Source organism: Rousettus aegyptiacus, unplaced genomic scaffold (assembly GCF_014176215.1).
Source record: "Rousettus aegyptiacus isolate mRouAeg1 unplaced genomic scaffold, mRouAeg1.p scaffold_m13_p_3, whole genome shotgun sequence".
Classification (NCBI taxonomy): Eukaryota; Metazoa; Chordata; class Mammalia; order Chiroptera; family Pteropodidae; genus Rousettus; species Rousettus aegyptiacus.
The window spans coordinates 8,673,686-8,701,401 of NW_023416306.1; the positions used below are offsets into that span (position 1 = coordinate 8,673,686).

The 27,716-nt window shown below is 61.1% G+C and overlaps 1 protein-coding gene across 3 annotated transcripts; it reads left to right on the forward strand.

The window, feature by feature from the left end:
• Nucleotides 1-414: 414 nt before the first annotated feature.
• On the forward strand, nucleotides 415-27,138 carry NR5A1 (nuclear receptor subfamily 5 group A member 1). Of its 3 annotated transcripts, none has more exons than XM_016137419.2 (7): nucleotides 415-1,682; nucleotides 5,433-5,549; nucleotides 5,661-5,802; nucleotides 7,776-8,401; nucleotides 15,443-15,562; nucleotides 17,528-17,675; nucleotides 25,320-27,138. In XM_016137419.2, exons 2-7 carry the CDS (start codon nucleotides 5,448-5,450, stop codon nucleotides 25,565-25,567), a joined length of 1,386 nt encoding a protein of 461 aa, XP_015992905.1. In that variant the 5' UTR covers nucleotides 415-1,682; nucleotides 5,433-5,447; the 3' UTR covers nucleotides 25,568-27,138. The 3 variants fall into 3 exon arrangements, with proteins under 3 accessions (XP_015992905.1, XP_015992906.1, XP_015992907.1); XM_016137420.2 differs by lacking the exon at nucleotides 415-1,682 and adding an exon at nucleotides 3,918-3,955; XM_016137421.2 differs by lacking the exon at nucleotides 415-1,682 and adding an exon at nucleotides 4,949-5,144.
• The last annotated feature ends 578 nt before the right edge of the window (nucleotides 27,139-27,716 follow it).

A 27,716-nucleotide genomic window follows, 5' to 3' on the forward strand; every position in this document is an offset into this window, starting at 1 on the left:
TCAGTCTTCCACCAAAAGAGGTACAAAGGACCGTGACTGTTGTGGCGGTGGCTACACGTCTGTGACGCGTTGGCGATATAGGGTATTTGCGGGGGACATTCGCGTGGTGTTTAATCCAGACACAAAATCATTGCATTGAAGTGGGGAGACCAGTTAGGTTCATTCACAGGTAAGAGAAGTGTACCTTGTCAGAACGTCTGAAAAAGATCATTAGGAAGTCACGCACGATGGGACGTAAGTGGTGTATTAGGTTATAGGTAGAAGTGGAACATAGTCATTGGTAGAACCAGTTAGTTCTGACGGTCAGCAAAATTATTGTCTTGTATGTACTTTGACAAAAAAATGTTTTAAGTGGCCGGATGAGGAAGACACACTAGGTTTTAAATACAGTTGGCTTCAGTCACCTAGAAAAATCCCTTTCGTCCTAAGCCAAATGAGGTGTTCTGTGTGATTTGCCTATTTCTTGAGATAAAGGGGGGCTCTCGACAGTGATTGCCCCAAGGCGCCCCTGAGCCCCTGCCCAGGATAGATGGCTGGGGGTGGGGTAAATCCTCCAAGGACAGAGCCTTCTCCCCCTTTTGCCCCTTTTCTTCTGTGCCTGGCACCTAGTGTGCACTCAGCGGAGGTAAGATGAACACAGGAATGCTCAAGAGAGGGACAGGACAGAGCAGCCATCTCCCCCTGACGGGCCCAGGACAGTTCAGGCACTGTTTGGGCCTGCAGATTGGACAGGGACATCCCCGGCTACGTGGAGAGGCTCGGCCTTCTAGACAAAACCCCCTCCCTTTGTCCCACCTTCTCCTGGCCTAGCTACCCACTCAGCCCAACCCAGGGCCACCTTACCCAACCACCTGACACAGCCTCGACTTTCCCACAGAGCAACTGGGAGCATCGGCAGCTCACGGTGGAGAGCAACATTCAGAAAGCCAGCATGGATGCACACGGAAGGTGGGCGGTCAGCTCACCTGCTTGCCTCTCCATCCCCTCTCCCTTTCTTCACCTTCTGGAAGGGTAAAAAGACCAGGCCAAAGTCGCAGGGCCACCTGGTCAAGTCATCCATGCCCCTGCCTCCGCGCCAGCCCGACCTGACTCCACTCCCATGCCTGGGCCAGACCGGACCCTGCCGGGCCAGGATCCAGGGAGGGAGCCATTCAAGGGGAGAGAGGCCGGGCTGCAGGCCGGGTGGGGGAGCCGCCCATAAATCAGGCCCCACTCCCACCCAGTCGCTAACAAGCGGGGCTGCCTACCCGCCTACGAGGGGACCCTGCCTCTGGGCTCCCACAGCGGCCTGGAGCAGCCAGCTGGCCAAGGCCTCCAGAGTGCCTTGGCCTCCGCCCCCACCCGCGGCCCCCAGTTAGATAGGGGTATTTTTTTTCTTCTTTTAGGAGAAGAAAAAAAATAGAGACCTAAATGAAGAGAAACACCAACAAAGAAGGAGAGAGGCCTGCAGAGTCACGTGGGGGCAGAGACCAATTGGGCCTCTGGTGGCCCCCCCCAGGGCGGGGAGGAGGAGGACGGTTGGACAGGGCCAGCCTACTGTCCGCCTGCCGCCCGCCGTGGCGTGAAGGAGATCCCGTGTGCCCACGGCCGCCACTGCCCCACCTGGGCCGCCGGAGCCTCCTCCGGGACCCCCGGTGCCCACTGTCCACCCTCATCCGGCGTGAGAGCTCGCCTTCCGCTCCGTAAGTGAGGGCCTGGGCCCAGGCCTCTAATGGCCAGCCTCCCTCCTCGGTGCCTCCCTGCGGCCTGCGCTGGCCATTGCCTGGCCCTGCTGAGCGGCTGGTGCCCGCTGCTCTGGGCAGAGAAGGGGCCTGGGGTCTCCCCGGGCCCGCCTTCCCGCCGTGCTACCCCCTCTTTTTCCGTGGGCGGCTGATGGGAGGAGCTAGGCCTGTGGGGACAGGATCTATGGGGTCCGCGGGTGTCCCTCCGTCTGTCGGTGGCCGATGTTCACAGGGCTGTGTTGGCCTGAGCCTCACAGGCTGAGAGTGTGCCGTGGCCCCTGGCCTGGGTGCCTGCGCTGTCTCTGTGGATGTCTCCGAGTCTCTGTGGGTTCGCGTGTCTGTCTGCAGTGTCAGTCTGTCAGTAGCTGGGCCAGGTCAGCGTCTGCTTCCCTGGGCAGGTACGTGAGGGGCTGCGATTCCCTACATGAGCTGGAACCCGGGGCTGAAAGGCAAACGCAGTGGAGCCTGGAGGGTCCCCTGGAGCCCTCCCCGGAAGAGGGGGGGCAGGCAGGAGGAGGGGGGAGGTCTGGCTCAGGGCCCAGCCCCCACCCCACCTGGCCCCCCAGCCCAGGCTCTGTTCACATTGCTAGGGCTTCCTCAACACTGTCCAGGACAACCGGGTGGGCTCTACCCTAGAATGGCTAACTGGGGACCCCCACCCCACTGTCCCCCTAAATCCCCTTCACTCCCTTGCAGAGGAGGTGCCACTCCTGTTTTCCTCTTTCCGAGGGCCCCTCCCTTATGGGGAGCTGTTCAGAGGCAGTGGCCCCCCCAACCTCAGCTCTGGTTCTTTCTCAGGGTCTGGGGTGGAGGGGGGCTGCAACTAACCCCAGCTCTGGCTCCCTGTCCTCCCCCCTCCCCAAGATTCATCCATGGAATCGCATGGGAACCAAAGAATCCCTTCTGGAGGGCCCATCTTTTTCATTTTATACACGGAGAAACCGAGGCTCAGAGAAGTGAAGAGACCTGTCGGAGCTTGCACAGCAAGTCGGCCCCAGATTCCGCCCTGCATTCCGCGGGGCGACATGAGGGGTGGTCTGCGCGGGCCGGGCTCGCAGGACCAAGGCACCAGCTCCAACAGACGCCTGAGGTCGGGGGCTCGGACCACGCCGGCGCGGCCAAGGGTCACAGCCTTCAGATCTGGGCCTTTGCGTCGCTGCAGCTGCGCAATGGCGTAATTTCGCGGCTTGAAGACCGAGGCTTTTTGGCCTCGCTGCTCCCACCACTTTCTGGGACCCTAGGTGCCCCGGCGGGGGGTCGGGGGACAGGCTGCCGGACGGCTCCTTTCTCTTTCGAATCTCAACTTTTTTTATCTGAAAAAACGAGAGTGACCGGATAGACGTTCTCCAGGCCAGAGCGGTAGCTCAGCCCGTCAGGCCCGGGGGGACCCATTTGTCCCCAGAGCCGCCGGGCTCTCCGTTCCCCCGCCCGCAGCCCGGTTGGAGAGCAGACCCGGGGCGACGAGGGGCCTCCCCTGCCCCAGGCGCTGCTCCCTGAGCTCCCTCTCCCTCGGTGCCTCCCTGTCCTCACCAGACCTCGGAAAACTCGTAGCTTGGGATGACCACGATTCTCATCTCCAGCTGCGCAGACTGAGGCCCACGGCGGAGCAAGGGTTCGCCCGGGTCTCCGGGCTGGATCCTACTTACCGGTCGCCTCGCACGACACCCATGTGCTTGGCCGGCCCCACTTCGGGTCATACGCACGACCGCCCTCGGGGAAGACCAGTCACCAGTCCCACTTCGCAGATGAGGAGACTGAGGGCGGGAGAGGGGGGCGGTGCGATCCGGGCTCCCGCGAGGAAACGCGCCCGGGCCGAGGCGAGAACCCGCTTTCCCGCCGGGCGCCTGTGCCTTGACCGCTGGCCCCCCAGCTGCTCCCGCACTCACGTCCACAGCGCGCAACGACCAGGGCCCCCAGCGTGGCCCTCGCCACCTCTAACCTGGATCGGCAAACCGGGGCTCTCCTCTTCCCGCCGGCCCGAGGGTCCAGCACCTGCCCGGGTTCCGAGGCGCCGGGGCGCCGGGGGGCTGGGCTGGGGATGGGGCGCCCAGAGGGCGAGGGTAAAGGCGCGAGCCAGGCTCGGTGGCGGGGGAGGGCCGGGCCTGGGGTGGGGAGGACGCGGGCCGGGCCTCCGCCCCCGGATACCGCACGCGCCAATATAGAGGGGCCGGCCCCGGGCCCGGCGCGGCGGGTTTGCGCGGCGCGCACTGGCGGCTGAGGGGCCCGGGTCCCAGGTGCGCCGTGGAGCGGCCCTGGAGGCGGCGGGGGCGGGGAGGCGCGGGTGGGGGGAGCGCCGAGGCCCCGCGCCCCCGCCTCCCCGCCCCCGGCCCGAGCGGCCGTCATCGCGGGCGTGCGGCGCTGCGCCCGGGTGCGGCTCATCGCCGGCGGCGGCGGCGGCGGCGCTGCGGGAAGGTGCGGGCTCCGCGCGGGCGGGACGCGGGCGCCGCTGCTCGCAGGAGCCGCCGGGTGGGCGCCGCGCGGGCCGCGGGCCCGTCGCGCCCCTTCCCGCCTCCCGGCCCGGGCTCCGCGCGCTCCCCGCCTCGGGACTTCGACTCTCCGCCGGAGGTCGCTCCCCCGCCTCGGGCTCGGCCTCCGCCCGAGGTCTGCGCGCTGGGCCTGCGACTCTGCGCCCCGCGCCCCGCGCCCCGCGCCGGCGCTCCTCCGCGGCGCGCTCCCCGCGGCTCCCGCCCGACGTCTCGGGCCCGGTGGCACGGGCTGCGCCTCGCGTCGCCGTCGCCGTCGCCTCCGCGGGCTTTGTCTCTCCCCGCCTTCGGGCCCGCCGCCCCGCTGGGCTCGAGCCCCCGACCCGGTCCGCCTCTGCGGGGCCCCGCCTCGGAACTCGGGCCCCGGTCCGGCCGGCCGTCCTCCCCGCGGCGTCGCGTCCCGACCCCGGCCGGGCGCCGCAGTCTCCCCAGGTTCCTGTCGCCTCTCGGTGTCTCGATCTGTCTCGGTCACCACCGCGTCTCCGGCTCCGCGTCCGTCCCTCCCAGGTTTTCTCCTTCGGCCTCTGTCTCTCAGCGTCTCTGATTCATTCTCTTTCTCTCTCTCTCTCTCTCTCTCTCTCTCTCTCTCTCTCTCTCTCTCTCTCTCTCTCTCTCTCTCTCTCTCTCGTCTTTCTCGTCTCCCCGGGTTTTTGTGAGTCGGCATCACTGGGTCTCTGTCACTCAGCTTTTCATGTCTGTCGCCCCGGGGTCCTCACTGCGTTAGGCAGCGCCGGTCCGTGTCCGTCGCTCCCGCGTCTCCCGGTGTCTCCCCGACTCTGTCTCTGCGCACCTCGCCCCTGTCGGACCCCAGGACCCTCGGACCCCTCTCCGCCCGGGTTCACTGGCATCTCCACCGCGGCCGAGCCGCATCTCGTTTTCTCAGAATCGGGGTTTTGTTCTCCAGCAAACGAATCCAGATCGAAGCGCATCGAATCCGAGGGTCCAGGCTGCAGCTCGGCGGGGGCGGCGCGGGAGGAGCCCCCGGGAGGGGCGGGGAGCGCGGGGCGGGCGCGGGCACCAGGCCGGGGAGGCCGCGGGCCGGGCAGGGCGCGCGAATGGGTGGCCCGCGTCGGGCGGCCTCGCCCAGGGCGCTGTCCCGGGGGCCACGGGCGCGGCACGAGGAGGGCGCCGCGGGGGTGCGGCCGCCGAGCTGCGCGCCCCACGGGGCCGGGGTCTGCGCTGCTGCCGCTCGCCGTCCCGCCGGCGCTGACCCCTCCTCGCTCCGCAGGCGGACGCAGCGGGCATGGAGTATTCGTACGACGAGGACCTGGACGAGCTGTGCCCCGTGTGCGGGGACAAGGTGTCGGGCTACCACTACGGGCTGCTCACATGCGAGAGCTGCAAGGTGAGCGCGCGGCGGGCCGGCGGGGGTAGCACGGGCGCGCTGGCGGGCGCAGGGGCTCGCGGGGCAGAAAGGGGCTGCTCCCCCCGCGCTGACTCCCCCCCTCTCCCCCAGGGCTTCTTCAAGCGCACGGTGCAGAACAACAAGCACTACACGTGCACCGAGAGCCAGAGCTGCAAGATCGACAAGACGCAGCGCAAGCGCTGTCCCTTCTGTCGTTTCCAGAAGTGCCTGACGGTGGGGATGCGCCTGGAAGGTGCGCGCGCCGCGGCCGGCCCCCGACCCCGGGCCTCCCGCAGGGACCCGGGTGCGGTGAGACCAGCGTGGAGGGAGGGAGCCGCTGGCCTTCTTAAAGTGTCTAGGGCCCGGCGATTGGCCCCTCACGTGACAGTGGAGCCGATCTCTGCGGGGGAGGGGGAGGGATGTATGCTGGACCAGCCTGGGTTGGGTCGAGGAGTGTCTGAGAGTGAACTCCAGGGAGATGAGCCTCTGGCCCGCCCCTAAGGGCGGTGGGGAGCACAGGGCAGAGCCCCGCAGAGCTCCCCATTCTACCAAACGTTCTGCAACAACCCCACTGACCCCCAACGCCAGCCAGAGCCAATCCCTTTACTGGAGTTCAAGTCCAAGTGCCAGCACGTACAGGCTGGGTGACATTAGGTGAGTTCCTTAACCTCTCTGAGCTGCAGTTTCCTCGTCTGAAACGGGGGCTCCATAGCAGTGCCTTTCTCATTGACTCAATGAGAGAACTGTATGAAAAGCTCCTAGTACCGTGCCCGGCACACAGTAAATGCTCAACTGGTTAGTTATTCTTACCATCATCGTTCTCTGTGCTGAGATCGTCCACCATCACTGTCTGGCCCCCACACACCCAGCCCACTCAGCCGTTCACCTGCTCTTCCATCCACAGGATTCACTCAGTTCATTCACTCCACGGGTGAAATTCCTTCCCACCATGTTTTTAGCTGGACCCTGAGAGGGCTGGGGAGCCGGCAATACTCGCCCCCAGAGAACCCAGGCCCATCCTCGCCTGCCCCCCCCCCGACCCCCCAGCTCTCGGTCCAGAGGGAAGGCAAGACAGTTCAGCAGGAATGACTCAAGCTCTTTGAGGGTGGACAGTCACAGGCTTCCACCCTGCTGGCCCCAGCTGGGCTGTGTGCCGAGAAGGCAGCTGTTGGCTAAAGTTTTTAAACAATGTAAAGGGAGAGCTGGAGACCACAAGTCCTGCCACCTAGAGGAAGGACTCCTGGAGGGGAGGTCTCCTGTCTTGTCCCCAGAACGCAGGTCTCCAGATCCAGGTCCAAGGGGCCGGGAGAACTGGTCGTTTAGAGCTGTGGAAACAGCCGGGGGGTGGGGGGGGCTGAGGTGGTGGAGGAGGGCTGCCCGCCCTGGTGACAAGGGGACTGACTGCACAGGTCCCCAAGACACATCCCTTTCTGCGCTCCCTTCTCCTGGAGCCCAGGGTGGGGTACCATCTGAGTAGGGGCTGGGGCAGAGGTGCAGCATTCGAGTCTAGCTGGTGATATATTCTTGGCCAGGCAGAGGGACATCTGGTCAGCAAGGGAGGTCCCTTCCTCCAGCACGGAGCCTGGGCCAGCCCTAAATTCAGCTTCAAATGTGAAGGCAAATTTGAGTCATTTTGTAATAGGGCTTCAACAGAGCCGGCCAGTCAGTGCATAAGGAGCTGGATACAGGGACTCAGCTGTGAATAAGGCTGTCCAGGGCCCACTTCCTGTCACCATCTCCCCGCCAGGACCTGTGCTGTACCCCTGAACCTATCGCTGAGCCCCCAGGAGCTCTCGGCCTGGGTCATATGGCCATTCAGCGGGATGAGAGTGGGCCAGAGGCAGGACACCTGGAGCAAGGACAGTAAATTCTGCCTGGGTGAATCCAAGAACACTTCATGGAGGTGGTGAGCCAGGGATAGGAGAGAAGGGAAGGGTTTGAGGCAGAAGGAATATCAAAGGCAGGATGGAAGAAGTGCCAAGGAAAGGAGCAAACGGATGAGTAAGGCGGAGTGCAAGGAGCACAGGGTCTCATGAGGGACAACCCAGAAAGGTGGACAGGGCCTCGAGTGCCAGGCTTAGCAGCCAGACTTCCCCTGCGGGCAGAGGGAGCCGTGAAATGGTATTGAGCTGGGCAGCAACATGGGTTGTTTGGGAAAGACTGCGAACGAGGCGGTATGGAGGCTGGTTCGAAGGGGGCGAGCCTGACCGCCGCCTCTGCCCACAGCTGTGCGTGCTGACCGCATGCGGGGCGGCCGGAACAAGTTTGGGCCCATGTACAAGCGGGACCGGGCCCTGAAGCAGCAGAAGAAGGCACAGATTCGAGCAAATGGCTTCAAGCTGGAGACGGGGCCCCCAGTGGGGGTGCCCCCGCCGCCCCCTCCCCCGCCGGACTACATGCTGCCCCCTGGCCTGCACGCCCCAGAGCCCAAGGGTTTGGCCTCTGGTCCCCCTGCTGGGCCACTGGGCGATTTTGGGGCCCCAGCACTGCCCATGGCCATGCCTGGTGCCCACGGGCCCCTGGCTGGCTACCTCTATCCTGCCTTCCCTGGCCGTGCCATCAAGTCTGAGTACCCAGAGCCCTACGCCAGCCCACCGCAGCCCGGGCCACCCTACGGCTACCCAGAGCCCTTCTCCGGAGGGCCTGGCGTGCCCGAGCTCATCCTGCAGTTGCTACAGCTGGAGCCTGATGAGGACCAGGTGCGGGCACGCATCGTGGGCTGCCTGCAGGAACCTGCCAAAGGCCGCCCCGACCAGCCTGCGCCCTTCGGCCTCCTGTGCAGGATGGCTGACCAGACCTTCATCTCCATCGTGGACTGGGCACGCAGGTGCATGGTCTTCAAGGAGCTGGAGGTGAGTCCCTCCTCCCACCTGGCTGGCAGCTGGATCTGGGGTGTCCTCTTGGCTGCCCAAGCCTTAGTCTTGGTTACTCCTTGGATGGGGCCATGCTGCCCAGTGGCTTCAGGCACAGTCTGGTGGTGGAGAGACACTGAGGACTGTTCCGGTCCATCGCAGGCTCCCTTGTCTTTCTGCCGCCTCTCCGCTCACACCCATCCTCTCCCTCCTTCTCTGTTGCTGAGTCTCTCTCACAGCCTCTGCTTCTTTCCGTTGTCTCTCTCTCTCCCCTTGATGTGCTGTCTCTCTGCTTCTCTGCCTTTCTCCAGGCCTCTCGGTCTGTCTGGGTCTCTGCAGGCACTTATCTCTCTTCCTCTGAGAACCTGGGCTCCCAAAGGACTAGCTGAGTCCTTGGGAGACTGTCTCTGACTGCCCCAGCCCAATGTCAGGAAGAGGGTCCAACCCATCCTGTCCTCCCATTTGGAGAAGCCACCAATCTCCGCCGGCCTCAAATGTCATAGATAAGTGTCTTAGTATCTCAGTTTGGGGTGATTATGGGCCTTCTTCTTCCCAGCTACTGAAAGGATCTTGCTGTCTGTGCCTCTCCTGTGAATGATGGTTGGTCCCATGTATAAGTGTGTGTGTCTGCGTGTCTGTGTGTGCAGGGGCAGCTGGGTGGGAGGGTAGATGGGGGATTGCAGGCCCAGCTACTGATCTAGATGAGGCCAACTTCTTATCCTTCTAAGTCTTCCACCCTCCTGGTTTGAGCAACTTGCAGCCAGAGTAATCAGGCAAATAAGCGTCGGGAGAAACTGAGGTCCGACGAGAAAGAACTTCCCAGTCATCCGCCTAGTGGTTTGAAGGGCCAAAGGCCTGGCAGCTGCCCCTGTCGTCCCTGACTCCCTAGGATCGGGGTGTTCTGCTAACCTCAGAGGCCCCCAAGCTCGGCCAAGGCCCATCCTCCCCGGCCTAGGCACAGGCCTTCTTTATCCAGGCCAATCAGCGGTCGTCTTTCGCCTGCCCCCCTGGCTGTTCCGGGGCTGGGTGTAAACAGCAGGACCTGCTGCCCTCTCTGCTGGGGCCACTGCAGCCTTGAGCAGCATTGTCAGTGCTGACGCCATTCAGGCCTGGGCTTCCTCTAGGGGCAGGTGGCCGGATGGGCCGGGGGCACTGCCTGCTGGACTGGGCATGAGGGGAATAGGTGGGGGTGGGCATTATGAACCCTTGAGGCATCACAGGGCTGGGGGGCTGGGTTACTCTGGGAAGTCATCAATTGGTGGTGATGGCTCTTGCTTCTGCTGTAGAGCGCCTGTCTTGGCTAAGGCCTGGGGATATGCCAGGTGTCGTGGGGTGGGTCATCTCAGTCCCGTCCCCTCTCTGAGCTGACCTTGTGGATGGGACAAGAGTCAGGGCCTTGAACAATCCCAGATGGATTGTGCCACTCGTGGCTGCTGTTGGGGGGATGAGGATCCCAGGACTCTTGGGTTGGTTGCCAGCTTCCCTCCAAACTTCCCATGAGCCCCCTGTGCAGAGGGAGGAGGAGCAGCGCATTCCCGGCCTTCCAGAAGCCTGGATCCAGGGGCAGGGCACTTCCTCTGGCCGCCTTCCTAGTCTCTCGGGGTTTTTCACGCAGGATGGGAAGGGCCTTTGTCCCAGCTTTGCTGAGTGTTTTTTCCTGCTTCTGGATTCTCTGTGGTCCAAACCTTCCTGCTTCCCCTTCCCAGAGTCTCCGAATTAAGCCCAGGAATATGAACCGTGGTCACCACTTTCTGTAAAGAAGCCTTGCAAATAAGTACCAGCCCAGCCCCTAGAGGGCCTCTCATCAGCCATATGGAACCTCTGCCCCGCAGGTCCACTGATCCGTCCACTGGTGTTTGTTTGCAAAGCCAGAGGTGGGGAGGCAGGGAAGTGGGAGAAGTGCTGAGTGACCCTGTTCTCCCTTTTGGGTGACCTTTCATCCTCCACCTCCAGGCAGGATCGATCTTAGCAGACAGCAAAGGGGGCTCCCTAACTCTGAGAGTGGGCACCCCTTAGGCTGGGCACTGGGGACATTGAAATGAATTGAACCCAGGAGGCTGCCAGGCGAGGGCAGGGGACAGACATGCTCATAGATAATCCCATCGCTAGGTATCCAGGGGTCTCAGAGCAATGGGAAGGGGCAGAGGGAGCTTGGTGGCAGGGCAGATGGCCCTACCTAAGGAAGTCAGGGACAGCCTCTTTGATTTGTGCCTTTCCAGAAAGCAGCCGGAAAAGATTAAGGCATTCCAGGAAGTAAGAACAGCACAGCCTAAGGCCCAGGAGGGTGGAAGGGCATCATGTGACGGGAGTTCCAGGTAGTTCTATGAGGCAGGGCTGGAGAGGTTGGCGGGGTCAGAAGCAGAGCTCGGACTGGAGACGGGTCCATTGGCGGTGGGTTATGGACAGTCTACCAGGCCGGCTGTGGCCTCATCCTCTTCCCAGAGGTCCACGGAGCCATCTATGATGTCGACGATGTCTCGATGCCCAGGGGAGGGCCTGGAGTCTTGGCCGAACTGTCAGGCATGCTGGGAACCTGGATGTTAGGGGCTCCAGATGTCCTTTTGGGGTTCTCCTCTTCCATCCTGTTTCCCGCCTCCGTTGGCTGTCTCTCCGCCTCTATTTTTACATATCACACATCATGGCATGTTCGATCTGACAGTGGACAGACGTTAGTAGCGAAAGCCAGAATCAGAGAGGCCTGTGTGTAACTTCCAGCTCTGCCACTCACCAGGTGTGTGATTCTGGGCAAGTTGCATTACTCCTCTGGGCTTCAATGTCCTCTTCGTGGGGCTGGTGTAAGGATTTAGTGAGCCAGGACAGGTAAAGATTTTAGCACAGCGTTTGGCACACAGGAAGCATTCGGTAGGCGGGAGCAGCAGCTCCCTTCCTTCCTGTCTTTTCTGCTGCTATACGCTTTAATTTACCCTTGCAGGTAGATACAGGCCTGGCTAGGAAGAGCGAGAAAAGATACATGGTGTCCGTGCTCCTCTGAGCGCGCCAGAGCTCTGGGAGAAGAGGCCCAGCTCGCCCTGGGCTTAGAAAGTAACTGCGTACGTGCCAGGTAGTGAAAACCCACCTGTACCTGCTGCTCAGTGGGAGCGGGGGGGGGGGGGGCAGTGTGTAGGCCCAGACAGACAGCCTGTTTGGATAGTCCCCGTGAAGGACAGGCTGGGAGGATGCAAGACAGGAATCAAGGAGGGGGAGGCAGGGGCCAAGAGTGCCTAATGACCCATCTCGACATCAGTTCACCCCCAACGTCCCGCTCCGAGGCCCCCGGTTAGCAGCAGACTTAACTGCTCAGATATATGGTTTCATTTAAGCGGCAGTAACTCTGTCAGTCCTGGGCTGACTAACGACGGGCCCGCTGACTACTCGGCCAGGAGAGCACCGTGGCCGGCCCGTGGCATGTCAGCCCCTGGAGAATTACAGAGCCCGCCGGCCTTCGGCCTCCAGACTGATCAGACCCCAGGGGGCTTCGGGGCGGGGGGGCCTGCCGGGAGGGAGGTCAGCCCCGCACCCATAAATACCCCGTCTCTGAGGCAGGCTGCAAAGTGTCAAGGCTCCAGGAAGATTTGTGGCAGACGGCAGGAGGGGTGGATGGCCGGTGGGCCGGGCAGAGAGGCCAGGCAGGCGACAAGGGACCCCAGCACTGGGACGGCAAACGTCCTTGTTCCCAGGGTGGCAGGGAGGCCTGGGGACGGAGGAGGAACCTTGTGCTTAGGGAGAAACTTACGGAAGGTGAAACCAACCCTCTGTGGTTAAGCGAGCCTCTGAGCCACCTGCTTCCCTGTGGAGAGGGACTGGCAGCTACAGCCCTCTGGTTTCTTTTAAAAAGAGAAGTGTGTGCGCGCGCGCGTGTGTACACACACATGTGTGCTCATCTGTGTGGGGGGTGTTGAGGAGTTTGGTGTCTTTATGTGTCCATCTGTCCATTTAGGGGACGAGCGAGTGAGAAGTCTAGCTGGAACGATCCCTTGGCTGGGGGCGGGGTGGGAATGCTGGCTGGGGCATCGTCCCCAGGAGAGCCAGCCGTGGTCCACAGGGCCCTTCGCAACTGACATTGCTGTGTGGACGTGTTTTCTCTAACTGAAAGAGGTAGGATTTATCTTTCCCACTTCTCAGAATGGGAAATTAGGGCAGAGAAGGGTTGTGCGGCTGAACTGGAAATCAGACAAAGGGCCCTGGGTGCCAGAGCTCGGCCATCGTATTGCGTCTCTCTGCCCCTGCTGCCCCGATCAGCCCCGCTGGGCAGGGTCACCCCCACTCCCGGGGCCTGAGGTCCGGGTGCAGAGTCTGCTCCCAGGGCTTGGCCAGCCGGGTCACTGTGACCCCTTCTGCTTTCTCCCCGAGGCTTAGCCTGCTTATCTCCTAATTCTTCCCCTTATCTTTCGCTCTTCCATCTCCCCGCCCCCTGTTCCTTCAATCTGGGCACAAGGATGTCTGCTCCCAAGGGCCCCCATGGGTGGGGGGTAGAGACCAGACCCTCACATCCTCCCTCCCGCTCTGCCTCCTTCTGGGTTGCCCAAGGTGGGCCAGTGTGACTCTGTGGCCACACTGGGCCTCGGGCAGTGCCCAGCACATCCCCTGCCCCATGACTGGCCCAGTCAGGGGCATTCGGGCAGAGCCTAGCTCCCTGTGTCTTACCTGAGGTGAGCCTCTGTTCCCTTATCTGGAATATGGGCAGAGTGTCGCTAGGGCAGGGGTGAGGAGTCTTGGCCATGTTGGAGCTGGGGCCAGTCACAGGCACTCACTGAGCCTTGCCTCCCTCCTTGGGGACTGTGGTGCAGAGGCCTCCTGCCAGCTCTCCGGGTTCTTCCGGAGGAGAGATCAGCTGAGATAAGGGGAGACGGCTGTGATTCTGCCTTGCCCAGTTCTCAGTCTCTCCTGGCCCCTCCAGTCCAGGCTGACTGCAGCCGAGCCTGGGGTCCCCCTGCCTGGGTTCCTGCTCTCATTGTGATGGGGCGGTGAAGAAGTTTCTGTTGGAGAGCAGGGAGAGGTATGGGTTCTTGACATGGAGGTCAGGGGAGGAAAGGGAGGACATGAGGCTGGGGACTCAGAGCAGGCTAGAGGCTGACCCCCTACCCCGGTCCTCTGTCGTGTGGGCTGGGGAAGGGGCTGCAGGAGAGGCCTGGCGGAGGTCTGATTGTGTGTGCAGCTACTCACTTAGCTCTTTGTCCACTTTTTCTCTCCTGCTGTCTGCCTGAGGACAGGCCCTAGGGCCACCTCCAAGAGAGGAAGGGAACAGAGGGAGTGGGGGTTGCTTCTACCCCCCAGAAAAGGGAGCCACTTATTAGGCCTGGGCCAGTTGCTCTCAGACCAGGACCTGTCTAGACCCCTCTGGCCTTCAGGTTGGGCGTGGTTCCTCTGGGCTCTCTGTGAATGTCTTGAGGAGCATATTCGTTTATCAACTGCTCACTGACCCCTCCTATGGGGGCCCAGTCCTGCCCTCCCAGACCTCACAGCTGCTGGGGAAGGCAGAAGCAAGAATGAATGCTGTCAGACGTTGTAGGTGCCGCGTGCAAAGGATGACGAGGGCGCAAAGGAGGGAGGAAGGGTTGGCGGGGGCTTCGTCGGGTAGGTGAAGAGTGCATCATGCACTCCTGGGTGGCAAGGGTGGGTCTTATTTCACACCCAGTGCCTAAGAACACGCATCTGGAGCCAGACAGAGCTGTGTGACCCTGGGCAAGTTGCTCGACATCTCTGGGTGCGGTATCGTCTCTCCATAGATCCAGATAACCACTCGACCCACCTCACAGGGCTGTGGAGCTGCGGTGCAATGACTGTTTGCTATCATGGTTTGCCTCAGGGCAGGGGCCAGGAAGGTGCCTAGGTCACTGTGACTGGAAGGTACCTGCTGAGTACAGGGTGGCTAGCCGATGAGCCGCAGAGGCTGAGAGGGACCGGAGTCCGCACTGTGTCTTCCTGGGAGGACCCGCAGGGCCCGGCGGCACCGAACACCTAGGAGGGCTTAGTATTAGTCACTGTGGGGAGCTGTGGGCTGAGAATGCCTACCGCGGGCCTGGCCCGGCTCTCCCGCTGTGATCCCAGGAAGGTCCCTCGCCATCTCCGAGTGGCAGATTCTTCACCTGAAAAACAGGAGTTTAGGTCGGGGCATGCACCCCTCGGGGCGCTTCTGGCCCTGGCATCCCACGCTTCAGAGTCCCACTCGCTACCGTTACGGGTGTCCAGAGAGGAAGGACACCTGCCCGGGGCAGTCCCGCCCGTGCGCCCAGGGCCCCGACCGCGCCTCGGTGTGCAGAACCGACTGTCTGTCACTGTTCTGATCCCATTTCAGACATCAGACTGCTGCCACCCACCGGCCCACTCCTTGGGCCGACCCCCAGGCCAGCCCAGGGAGTCCTGAGCCTGGCGGCTCTGCGTGTCAAGTAACTTGCCCAAGCTGTGTGACCGTGGGCAAGTTACTTGACATTTCTGGGCTCAGTAGCGTCTCTCCATAGATCCAGATAACCACTCGACCCACCTCACAGGGCGTTGGAGTGGAGCGGAGGGGTGCACGAGGCCCGAGGGAAGCCGTCCGCTTCCTCCTTACGGCTCGTCTCTTGAGCTGTTGAGGTTGTTAGAGGCGTGACCACAGGCCGAATGGGCACATAAAGTTAATCATTCTAAGGAGCCCTTCACAAGGCTCTCCCCTGGACGTTGTGCGCTGACATTGACTGAGCGCTTGTGCGCCAGGCCACCTTTTAATACTTCGCCCACTCTACAGATGAGGAAACCGAGGCCCGGAAAGCTTATAGAACCCGCCTGAGGTCATGCCCCTGGTTAAGAGGCAGAGCTGGGGCCTGAAGCCAGGCCCACCCGAGTCCCAAGCATGTCTGCTGGACCCTCTTACTATTTTGTTAGACGCCCCTGCCACGCTTCGGTGAACCAAAGAGGTGGGCAAACCGAGCACAGACAGAGGGGTTAAGCAGCTTGTCCAGGCCACATACCCAGCCGAGCCTCGGAACCGAGCGTCGGGAGGAGGGGTCGGAGGGAGGTCCCTGGCTGGACGCTGCTGGACCCCGCTGTGCCCCTCTCTTGCAGGTGGCTGACCAGATGACATTGCTGCAGAACTGCTGGAGTGAGCTGCTGGTGTTCGACCACATCTACCGCCAGATCCAGCATGGCAAGGAGGGCAGCATCCTGCTGGTCACCGGGCAGGAGGTGACCGGACCCTACCACGCCCCACCTTACCCCCACTGTGCACGTCCAGCATTCTGGGCGCAAAAGAGGTCCCAGGCCTCTGCAGGGCTGGCCCTGGGCACCCTGAATATCAGCCCTTTCCCCAAGTTCATGGAATGTTTATGGGAATATTAGCCCTGGCCATGGCCTTGAGAGGAGGCAGCCCCTAGGAACCCTGGTCTGGGGGAAGCAGCTCAGGGATGTGGGGAGGATCAGGGAGGCTCTTGGAGGAGGTCACGGTGGCACTGGGTCTTGAGAATATAGTAGGGGTTGGGCAGGTGGTGAAAGGAGGTGGCGCACAGCCCCCACTTCCACCGCAGGCAGAGGAGGGAGCGTGAACAGAGTCTCAGAGAGGGATGTTTAGAACTCCAGAGCCACCAGGAGCCGCTGGCATGCTAGACTGTGGGTGGGAGAAGATAAGCCATAGGCTGGAGGGGTTGCTACATACTAGGTTGGACAAGACCTTGCAGGACCTAAATCCTGCATGAATGAATGAATGAATGAATGGGAAGAGGGGTCTGGGCCCCAAAGAGCTCAGATTAGAGACTTAGAGGCCAGGATGGGAGCCCAGGGCAAAGACGTTCCGGAAACGGAGCAGGGAGCAACAAGAGGGTTCCCAGTGCGGAAGGACGTGGCCAGGTTTGGGGAGGCGCACGAAGGGGGACGAGGTGGGAGCTGAGCAGGAAGCGAGGCAGCCACCCACAGCTCGGAATGTTGGGGACCTCGGGGGGGGGGCACCATTCAAGGAGGAGGACCTCAGCCGGTCAGAGGAGGTGTAGGGGAGATGGATGGAAGGAGGGAGGTGGATGCCCAGGTCCAGCCGTGCAGGGAGGGACGTCACTCCCAGGGGGTATATCGGAGGAGTGGGCTTCGTGGGTGCTCTGGGTGGGGGCGGGAGACTGAGGCCCTGCTCCCCGCCCCCCGCCTCCATCCCAGGACCTCTGTCCTTCTGTCCTTATCCTCCGTTCTCACACTGGGTGTCTCAAGCCATCCAGGGCCTGGGGACAGTTGGTCTCAAGGGTGTGACATTGAGACCACCTGTGAATGCAAATGAGGAGTCTGAGGTATGAGTGTGTGTGTGTGTGTTAACCTGTGTCCACATGCCCGGCAAAGTCTCTGAGGCCATGGGAATGTTCTGCGTGTGTGTGTGTGCGTGTGTGTGTGTGGGTGTGTGTGTGTGTATGAGTGTGTGTGTATGAGTGTGTGTGTATGAGTGTGTGTATGTGTGTATGAGTGTGTTTGCCTGTATTTTGTTGTGCAAATATCTCTACACGCATAAATGTGCGGATGTCGAGATCTGCTTGTCGCCATGTCGGTGGAAACAAATACCTGGGTGTACGTGTGTCTGTGCCGCCCAGCGATGTGACCGTACAAGGGTGTGTGGGTGTGTCCACGTTATGAAGTAGACAGGCGATGCTGTGAGTGTGCACGTGTGTGGACGTGAGCTGAGGGGTGGCCGCATCCGCAGGCCGGATGCCCAGGAGTGGGCGCCGGCGGCCATACCCACGTGTGCCCAGGCAGACCTTCCCTGCGCCTGCCCCCACACCCAGCACGACATGGTATTCGCTGCAGACACCACGCAAAACACGAAAGCATCTCGTACCACTGGGCCTGGCAGTGGCTCTTTATGCGTGAAGGACCCTTCAGCTCTCCCTCTGCACCCACCTGCCTGGGGGCGGCTCTGCTGCCACAGGGGCCCTCAGCTCCGGGCCGGCAGTTTGAGGAGGGCTGAGAAGCCTGGGCCCTGGGTATCAGGGCTGGGAGGGTTCCCGGGGCCTGAGGAGCTGCTGCCCCCACTTGGCTCAGCTCCAGGTCCGGACACGCTGATGCCCAGCCTCCGACTGGTGCTTCCCGTCCATGCCTTCCTGGGTCCCTGGTTAGAGCTCCTGCCCCATGCCCCGCCACCCCTGACCCCCAACCCCTGACCCCAGTCGTCTGCCCTCCCAGGTGGAGCTGACCACGGTGGCCGCCCAGGCCGGCTCCCTGCTGCACAGCCTGGTGCTGCGGGCACAGGAGCTGGTGCTGCAGCTGCACGCGCTGCAGCTGGACCGCCAGGAGTTCGTCTGCCTCAAGTTCCTCATCCTCTTCAGCCTCGGTGAGTGGGCTGAGCAGGGCCTGGCCTGGCCAGGCGCGCTCAGGGGGCAGGTGGACGGCCAGGCTGGCATTGAGCCCCCGAGACGGGCTATTGGTGAGTGGGCTGAGCAGGGCCTGGCCTGGCGGGTGCGCTAAGGGGGCAGGTGGACAGCCAGGCTGCGTTGAGACCCCCGAGATGAGGCAATGCACTGGAGCCTCGGTGAGGCAGGCACCCCTTCCCTTAGTGAATAAGGGTGTGCGGGGAGCTGGTGCTCAGAGTGGGACTTGCTTTCTCTCTGGGCCTCGGTTTTTTTGTTCGAAAGTCCAGAGGGCCAAGATAATGTCTAAGACTTTCTCTTCATGGAACAAGGACCCCTTCTGAGAATTTGGTGAATTCCTGGCTGAAAGCCCAAGAAAAGTGCCCATGCCTCCTCCAGAAGGTGCCTGAGTGATTTCAGGAGCGTCTGCTCCCTGGCTGCCCTCCTGGGGTCCTTGTTTTTCCCAATTCCCTGCTCTGGAGGAGGTCCAGATTCTGACTCTGAGCTCTTTAGGGCCCAGACCCCTTTGCCAATCCACTCTTCCATTCATTCATTCATTCATTCATTCATTCAACAAACATCTGCTGAGCAACTAACTGCCCTGTGCAAGGCATCAGGAATACATAGTAAACAAAAAAGACTCAAATCTCTATCTTCGGGGAACTGAGCTTCTCTTGGGGAGAAAGACAATGAACATAAAATGATTAGTAAAATATATATGTTAGAAGACAGGTCAGTAAAATGTTCTAACCTGGAAAATTGCAACAAGTGCTAAAAAAAAAAAAAATGCAGGGAGCGGGCAGAGCATGAGCCCAGCCCCACAGCTCGCCCCGCTCCCCAGGGCTCTGGCGTCTCCCTCCCACCGCCTTCCCGACCCACGCAGCCTGTGCCGGTCCAGTCTCCACCCTTCTTCTGGGCCCTCACCGGGCTGGCCACCTCCTGCCCTTCACCCAGAAAGCCATCTTCAGTGCCCTCCCTCCCTGTGCCTAGTGACACATGAACATAGAGGTGTTGTCTCCCAGTCTGGGAGAGTCCTCCTGCCAGCACCATCCGGGCTGGGACAGAGAGATGGGGAACCCAGGGTGGGGAGCAAGGCCACTGCCTGGAGGGCTTCCTGGAGGAGGACCATCTGAGCAGGGCCTTGGAGGATAAGTACAAGTTTGCTGGGGGGATAAATCCTTTGGCAGAGGAATAGATGGGGTGGAAGGTTGGAACAGAGGGTCACAAATGCCTTGTCGCCTGAGGAGGGGGCAGGATTGATACATCGTCTTTGTGGCAGATGGCATCTGGCAAGGGTTTGAGTGGAGGGAGGCAGGAGCAGAAGGGAAGACGAGGCTGGGAGGGCATGGTCGGTGAAGTGCTGACCGTGGGCAGTCCAGTGCTCTGGCCGTGGCCATGGGCCTGGGTGCCTGGGCTGGTGTTCTGATGCAGCAGGCTGGAAGCTGGAGGGTTTATCTGAACGGCTGCAGGGGTAGGTAGGGGACAACCATGGTGGGGGGTGGGGGCCCAATCTTAGGCAGCCAGTTAGGAGCCGCGGCCTGAGGCCCGCGGAAGAGCCTCAGGGGCCCAGGCCAGGCTGTCTCCGGCTTCCCGAGCCCCTTCCTTCCTCCCAGTCTCATCCGCTTGCTGCTGGACTTGGGACCTGCTCGGCAGAAGCCGTGGGTGGCTGTGGTTAGGGTGTGGGGAGTCCAGGCGTCAGACGTGTGTTCGTGCCTTTGTGTTTGTGTCTTTGTTTTCACGCACGTGCAGACTGTGAACTTTCACAGGCTTGCGGGTTTTTATGTGTCACGGCAAGTGAAGAGTCTGCGTGTCATTGGGGAGTGACTGGGGGGACGTGGAGACGTGAGGGCTTCGGAGGGGTGCGTGGCGCCTGGGCGCATGGAATTGCCGTGTGGGATCTGTCGCAGTCTGGGTGGTTTGTGAGGTGATAGTTCTTGACCAGACCGCCAACACGAGAGAGGTCCTGGGGAGGGATGGGTGCGGAGCGGACTGCCAGCCACCGGGCCCCTTGGCTAGGGCTCCATCTATCCTTGGGCGCCCCCTGCAGAACAGGAGCAATGTCTTGGCTTCGCAGACTACTTGGGCGGAGACCTGAGGCACCAGCCCTGTGGCCCCCAGCTCTTTTCCCACCAAAGCCCCAGGTGCAGGGGACGCGAGGCCAACCCCAGCTCAGCTCTGGCCTCTACCAGGTGGTCTGTGTGGGACTTGCCCTCCTGCGGGCCGTACAGAGGACAGCACGGCTGAGCCCAGCCCTCTTCTCCCGGGCCAGGCGAGGGCCGTGCCCAGGAGTGCCTGCCCCTCTTCATGCTGACCTTCGTCCCGTTTCCCAGGGGAGGCGGCTGGGGCCTGAGAGCTCAGTGCTTAGCTGCAGGATGGAGTGAGAGTGTGCGCACACGTATGCGCGCAGGTGTGCACCTGTGCCAGGCAGGGTGGGGCAGCGCGTAGGAATGAGGACTAGGGACCGACCACCTGGATTCTATATCTGGACTCTCTCTCTGGCTATGTGCCCTTGAGCAAGTCACTCCATTCTCTGGGCCTCTATTGCCACCATCCGTAAAATGACCATAATGAGAATCCTTAACTTGCTACGAGGATTTAATGAGAGAATTCCCCAAAGTGCTCAGCGCATGGCCTGGACCTCAGAATATGTGTCAGTATTGCCCTCATTATAACCACCGTTACTAAGTTAACGAGCAAATGAACAAGTTAATGAATAGAGTGAATGAATGAATGAATGAATGAATGAATGACTCGGTCTCCATCTCTATTGCACGCTGTGTGTCAGGTACAGTGCCTGGCCTTTGGGGACTGAGGTGGGTTGGGGAGTGCCTGGCCGAGCCAGCCAGGAGTCCTGGTGAGGTTGGGGCCGTGAGGGCAGGAGGCGGCCTTGGGCCCTGGGCCTGCCTGGGCTCGTGGGAGAACAATGAGAGAGGAGGTCATGTGAGCCACGGACACCATCGGCTGACACGTTCCAGGTTAGGAGAAGAGCCTGGGCCGTCCAGGGTCATTAGGGCTGAGCCAAAGAGGAGAAATCAACCACACCTAGGATATCAAGGAAGGCTTCTTGGAGGAGGGGCCTCTGTGTTGGGCCTGACGGTATGAGTAGGAGTATTCTGGGTGAAACAAAGCAAGCAGCAACAAGGGCGTTCCAGCCCGAAGGGACGGCTCGTGTGGAGGTATGGGGAACCCCGAAAGTCTGCTGCGGCCGTGGGGCAGGGAGCGGGTGGAGAGGGGGCTGCTGAGCTGTGCCCGGCCGAGTGCCTCACCGCTTCCCTTGGGAAGGGTTTCCAGCAGGGAGCTGCATGGGCAGATTGGTGTCATCACAAGGCGCTTCCAGCTGTGGCGTGGGAAGAGGATGGCGGGCGGCAGCCCCCGGCCCTGCAAGGGGCCAGACCTGGGGCCCGGCTGAAGCGGACGAGTTTGGGCAAGACGAGAGGGCTGATTTGCTCATGGTCTGGAAGGTGGGAGGGAGCGCCTCTCATGACCTGGGTCCCCAAGGGAAGCGGGGCCAGAGAGGGACAGCCGCTTGCCCGTTGACCTCCGGCTGGCACGCTGGACATGTCACCCTTGGGACAGCGCCTCCCTGGGCTGGACACCCTGGACCCCTGTGATGACTGTCTCCCCTCTCTCCCCCATCCCAAGCCCCCCCCACCCGACTGCCCTCCAGCCCACTCAGCGCCTCCTTCTCGCCTGCCTCCGCAGAAGGGTGCCATTTGGTGTGTAAAGAGCCGTCTCAGGCAGGCGGGGAGGCAGGTAAGGAGGTTTAATTAAAATTAGTGCCTCTCTCCTGGCAATCACGGTGTTTATGAAGATGGGCCCGGCTGGCATTGTTCTGCAGAGGACTTAATCGAAGCTTAATGGATTGACCTAACATTCGATTTCCTGACTTGCATTGAGGCTGCGGCAGCAGCATTCCCTTAAGCGTTTGCAATTTACCCACTGCTCCTCGCCAACAAAAGGCGGCCTGAATAGCAGCCCCACTCCAGGAGCCATTGTGCGCGGGGGCGCCTGCCTGAGTCACCGCTATTGGGACAACATTCTTTATGCCTCGCTGGAATGAAAAGATTATTCAAATATTCAATTAAACCGTGAAAAGGGGGCTTTTCTGAGAACCTGGGGGCCCCCAGCTCCGCAGAGCTAGCGGGGCTGCTCTCCGGGGCGGGGGTGGGGGGGGTGCCGTCTCCCAGCCCCCACCCGTCTCCCACCTCTGGGATTGCTGGGAGCAGAGTGGGCTTGGGGGTGCACGCAGGCTTTTCTGGAAGGTGCCCATCTCCAACCTGTGGCAGCTCAAGGCCCAGTGCCAGGCACAGATTGGGTCCAGTTCTTGGGAGCCCTGAGAAATGGATTTACCCCGATTTTGCAGATCGCAGGAAACTGAGGCTCTGAGAGGGGAAGGGACGTGCCTAACTAAGGTCACCCAGCTGGTGGTGGAGCTGGGGTTTGAACCCCTGACGCCTCTAGGTTTGTGTGACCTGTGTCTGATGGAAGAAGGGCACGGTGTTCTGTGGGGTGTTGGCTCTGACACACCCGTTATCCCACAGTCTTCACACAGTCCCTTTAGATGGGCTCACGGAGAGGCTGGGGGAAGGGGCGGGACTTGACAAAGGTCTCCAAGATGAGGATGAAGTTGCGTTTGGAGTCCAGTGTAGCCCCTCCGGCGACACCTAGGGCCCCAAGATGGGCCCTTGGGTGGGACTCCTGGATTGCATGAAATGTAATGTCACGATGTCCAGTCTCCCAGGAACTGATGTCCGATCTTGACCCCATCCCTGCTTGCCCATAGGGCTTTGGAGCCAGAGAGACCTGGGCTCGAACCTGAACTCTGGCATCTGTTGTGTGTTCCAGGAACGCCCCCCCCCCCCGGGGTACGCCCCTTCCTGCCTCCCTGGGTGCTAACAAGAGCTGGGGGGAAGGTGTCTGGCCGGTGCCCAGGAAGCTGGGTCCACTTGGACTGTGGCTGTTGGGGCTTAAGTAGTGACCGTGCTTCCCTCCCCAGGCCTGTAGCCCACCTCGCGGGGACAGTGGGGGTCTCCAGTCTGCAGAGAGCTGCGGGACCCATAGGAGGGGAGCTGTCCCTGAGCACTGTCCGCTCTGCACCCAACCCCTGTACCCCGCCCGCTGTCCCTGGTCTGGTGCTACGGAGAACAGTAAATCCGGGTAAAGCCGAGGCTCGGGCCCCCAGCCCCCTCCCCTCCCTGCCTCCACTGCAGCACCCCAGCCAGTCTTCCCTCACCCCCAGTGCTTTCCTCCGGGCCCCTTTACTGCTGTGTGGCCTTGAGCCGGCCCCTACCCTTTTCTGGACCCTCAGCCACCTATCGCGAATTGTCAGAAGACAATCGGAAGAACTGGCAGCTCCAGGGATGGTGGGGAGGGGTGCGAAGGTAGAGGGGACGGTATTGAGAGTATGGAAAGAGGCTGGGGTAGGGATGGGGCTAGGTGGCGGGGACTTCCCATGACCTTTGAGTGTGTCTGGGGCAGCCCAGGGTAGGAGCAGGGCTGCTCTGAACAGCTGGGCAGGTTGGTCACTGCAGGAGGGGACCCAGGCAGGGGACAGAAGGGGCTGAGATCAGCTTGCCTGCCCCTCATCAAGCTGTCTTTCTGTGGAGAAGGGGGTTTTCTTTCTAGTGGGTGCACAGGTGCTTTATGGGCTAATGGTGATCCATGGAGGTGAGGAAGAAAATGACCCAGGCTTACGGCAGTGGGAGTGGGGGTGGAGGTCGGGGCCAGGTCCTGCCGCTCGCCCCGGGCCGGCTCCGGTTTCCCTAAATCCGCCTTTGGACATCTCTGGCCTCCGCGGGCGCACCGGGGGCGGCTGGGGATCAGGGTTGCCAGGAGCATAGAGCTCTCCCAGCGCAGTGGGTGTTAAGAGGGATTAGAAGGCCCACTGGCTGCACATGCTGGGCTCCCGACTCCCCCGCGGCAGCAGGGCTAGGAGGGAGGGGGGCGGAGGGCACCCAAATCGATGGCCATTTTCTGGGCTGCCCCAAACCGCAATCCTAGGCAAGGCCAGGCTGGGATTTGGGGACGGGGTGACCAGTCCTGCTGGCCCTCAGCCTCCAGGCGGGGCACTAGCTGCAAGCTTGTGAGCTGGGACGGGGACTCATGCGACAAGAAGCCGACCCTCTCTGGGCACCCCTGGGGGCCAGGCACGTGCACCGGCCCCTGCACCCATGGTCTTGCCCCTGCAAGGTGGGTGCGGCCCCTTTCAGAGAGGAAGAAGTCCTTTCTGGTCACACATGAGTGGGCACAGGCCTCCTAAATGGTGGGCTCGGATTTGAACCCCCATCCGTCTCACCCCAAAGACACTTTGTTTTTTTTGTCTCTTCACCGGACCTCGGGTGTAGAGGGTGCGTTGGTCACGCTTTTCTTGTTCATGGCACCAAGAATCACTGGTTCACGTGGAGCCACCCACCCCTCTCTCCCTCCCATGGGCAACTGCTCCTCCGTGTGTGGCTCGGATCCCGTTTGTCCCTGCTCTTACGTAACATGCCTGCTCCGTGGACTAGCGTTTTAACTATGTAGAGATTTTTGCCTTTTAGACCTCGTTCTGGGTTTACCTGTTTTTTGTTGTTGTTGTTTGTTATTTGTTTCTTTGTTTTTTTTCCACTCAGCCTCACGCTTTTAAAGACCCATCCATTGCCCTGTGTGTTATATATATCTGCTCGCTGGGGATGCGGCTACCACATGGCCATCCAGGCCACCTCCCCATCGCCGCAAAAAACTGCTGTGGTGAACATCTACGGTCTCCCATGGCCTCATGGGAGAATCCCCTTGTGGCGCTGCAGCCTCTTGATTGGTCGGAGCGCCTGTCACTCTGTGGAATGGGGCCACAGCAGTGCGTGCGCCTCGCAGCCTCGAGACGGGGCCCTCCCACTCACAGTGTGCATTTCTGGTGACGGGGACAGTGATGATTGTGGCGGGTGGTGGTGCTGAGAGCGACCGCCATGGCGATGATGGCGACAGGATGGTTTTGATGATGCGGATGGGGACGGTGTCGATCATGGCCGTGGCGCAATACATGGTAACGAATCGGGCCTTAACAGGCGCCGGACGCCGTTCTGAGCACGAGGCTCTCTCGACGATCTTGTGAAGTAGGCACTACTGTCACCCTCGTTTTACAGATGAGGAAACTGAGAGGGTAAAAAACGTGGCCAGGGTCACACCTGGTGAGGTTGGCGACGGGCTTGGCGATGATGGAGGTGTTCATTATGACCGCCGCGATGATGACAACGACCGTACCGACGGGGACAGGTGATCGTGGTCGGGCGGTCGATGGCGTTGGTGGCTGTGTTTGTGACAACCACAGGGAGGTTGGCACTGGTGACTGCTGATGGTGGCGGTGTTCAGCTCTGGCGATGAAGGCGGTGGCGGTGGTGGCGGCGACAGAAATGGCCGAGGTTTGCTTGATGGCGGCAGCAGTGGCCATGTTTGGGGAAAACAGGGATGTCAGTACCGGTGACCGATGAGGCTGGCAGTGTTCATCGACCGTGGTGGTGACGGGGAGACTGTGCTTGCGTCGTCGAGGGGCGCAGGGCCCACGTCTTTGATGATCCTAGGGCTGTTGGTGACACGGGTGACTCCTGATGACGCGATGGGCGGGCGATGGTGACGGAGCTCTCCCTTTGCAGATGTGAAGTTCCTGAACAACCACGGCCTGGTGAAGGACGCTCAGGAGAAGGCCAACGCCGCCCTGCTTGACTACACCCTGTGCCACTACCCGCACTGCGGGGACAAGTTCCAGCAGCTGCTGCTGTGCCTGGTGGAGGTGAGGGCGCTGAGCATGCAGGCCAAGGAATACCTGTACCACAAGCACCTGGGCAACGAGATGCCCCGCAACAACCTGCTCATCGAGATGCTGCAGGCCAAGCAGACTTGATCCGGGCTGGGTGGGGCTGGGACCCGGGCTGGGGGAGGGGTCGCAGCCACCCCGCGGCCCTCTAGATGGTTTATTTTATTATGCCGACACAGGAGCCCCATCATGTAGGCTGCTCCCCTGAGCTCTCTGAAGCCCCGTGTTTGGGAAGTGGGTGCAGGCGGGCAGAGCCTGGCTGAGGTGGGGTGGCCCTCACTAGCCCCTGGCACTTGCCTGCCAGTCAGTGTGCCCCAAGGAGGTGGCTGCTAACCACCCCCTTCCCCTCTTCCTGCTCCCAGCTCCCAGTTGTCTGTCCTGGAGTCCGGAGCACAGGTCCAGGGGGGAGGTACAGGAATCCCTGGTGGACCTCGATGTCCCTTGGGTCAGAGGTCATCCCTTCCCCCTCTCCTGGATACAGAAGCAGAAAGAGGTTGAGTGAGCATCACCTGGTTCTGGAGCCCCCCTTCAGAGGGACCAGGAGGGAGGTCTTCTGTTTTGTAAACTAGGGATAACTGAGTTTGCAAAATTGAACAGGGACTGTTAAGCCCTAGGGGACACTGGGAGAATGATTAGGACAAAGAGACTTCCTCCTTAGCCCTCTGCCCCGTTTGACTTCTGCAGGCGAGGACTTTGACACATTATCTGAAAAGAATTTTGCTACAATCATCTTTCTCTCTCTCTCCAACCAGAGGAGTTTGACACAATCGACATTCTAACCCCACCCACACTTGGCCAGCCCAGGCTGGTATTTATCTGCAAGGCTGTAGTCCAGAGGTTTTTGTTTTGTTTTGTTTTGTTTTTTAATCTAGATAGTCCTTCAAAGGTGTGTATGTGGGGCGTAGGGGACAGATTTGAGGACTGAGGTTGGAGTTTGGGGATTAGCACCAAGTACAGCCCATGGTTTCTTCCCAAACACCCTCATACCAAGTACCCCATTGGTGGTGCTGGGTCTGCTTCTGAGCCCCTATTCCAGTCCAGAGAAGAGCTCTGGCTCCCCCCATCCCACACACACACCACTCAGTGAACAGGATCATGCCCTGTGGGGGCCTCAGAGTCTCTGCGGGTGGGAATATGGGGGACCTCGGGGAGGGCCTATGGTTCTCCAGATCAGGGACACTGCAGACAAACTCCTCCCTCATTGGCCCTGTCCCATTGGGTCCCTTGCTGCAAACCCTTGAAGCTGGGCCTCGACTCCCTGGCCTTCTGCCTTTAGTCCTGAAAGACACTCTCCAGGGCCAGGCACCAGGGAGAGGCCTCGGCTGCCCTCCGCCCCTGGGCTGGGCGTCCACTGCCTTTCCTGCTTTCACCCTGCCATGCAGCTTATGCTGAGCCTGCCCAGTTGGAGATAACTGGGCATCCCTGCCTCCCTGCCTTCCACTACCCTGTTTCAGCCCCTGCCCCTGCCCACCGAAGTGTGTGCCCCCGCCAAGGCCGGAGACCCACAGCCCCAAACGAGAAGTGCTCTTACGAATCTCCCAGCCCCTGCAGCCCTGGAATAAATTTTGCAGTTAGTTTCCAGCTACCTTTGGCTGTTTGCATTCTGGGGCCCAAGTAGAACCTCTTCCGTGGGTTTGGGTGGCCTAGGGTAGAGCAGTGCTCTGATTGGGATGGAGGCGACACTCACATGACCTCTGGTTCAAGAGACAGGATGAGGCGTGCTGCCACTAGGCCCTGTCAAGGGGCCTTGGGGCCCCGACTCATCTCTGGGACCCTTCCATACCCAGGAGGCCTGGGAGCTGCACGGGCCTTCCGAGGCCTCAGCCTCAGTTCCGCCCTGGCTGTGCAGCTCAGCTGCCATCTTGGGAAGAAGGGAGCAATCATTTAATGAGCACCTACTGTGCGTCACCCCTCATCTCACTGTCCCTACAGTGGCCCAGTGAGGCAGGAGTTACAATCTAAGAGAGGCGCTTGGCAGTTGCCCTTCAGTCACTGATCTGCAGGATTAGTTTCAAACCTGGGTCCACCTGACTTGACTGGCCCGGTCCTGTCCATCTGGTGGCCAGCCCCAGGCCCCTGGCCTGGCCCCCTCACTGATTCCCTTGCCTTTCCCTCCCCAACCACTTGGTGGCAGCAGCGAGCACAGCCGACCTCTGAGGACACTTCCTCTGCTCCAGGTGCCTTCCCAGGACTTTGCCTGTCCGGTCCGGCTTGTCCCATTTGTTCTCTGCAGCCC

Coding starts and splice junctions, on each gene's coding strand:
- NR5A1 (XM_016137419.2), top strand. CDS start 5,448: ATGGAGTATTCGTACGACGAGGACCTGGACGAGCTGTGCCCCGTGTGC. Junction 5,550..5,660: donor TCACATGCGAGAGCTGCAAG/GTGAGCGCGCGG, acceptor CCTCTCCCCCAG/GGCTTCTTCAAGCGCACGGT. Junction 8,402..15,442: donor TGGTCTTCAAGGAGCTGGAG/GTGAGTCCCTCC, acceptor CCTCTCTTGCAG/GTGGCTGACCAGATGACATT.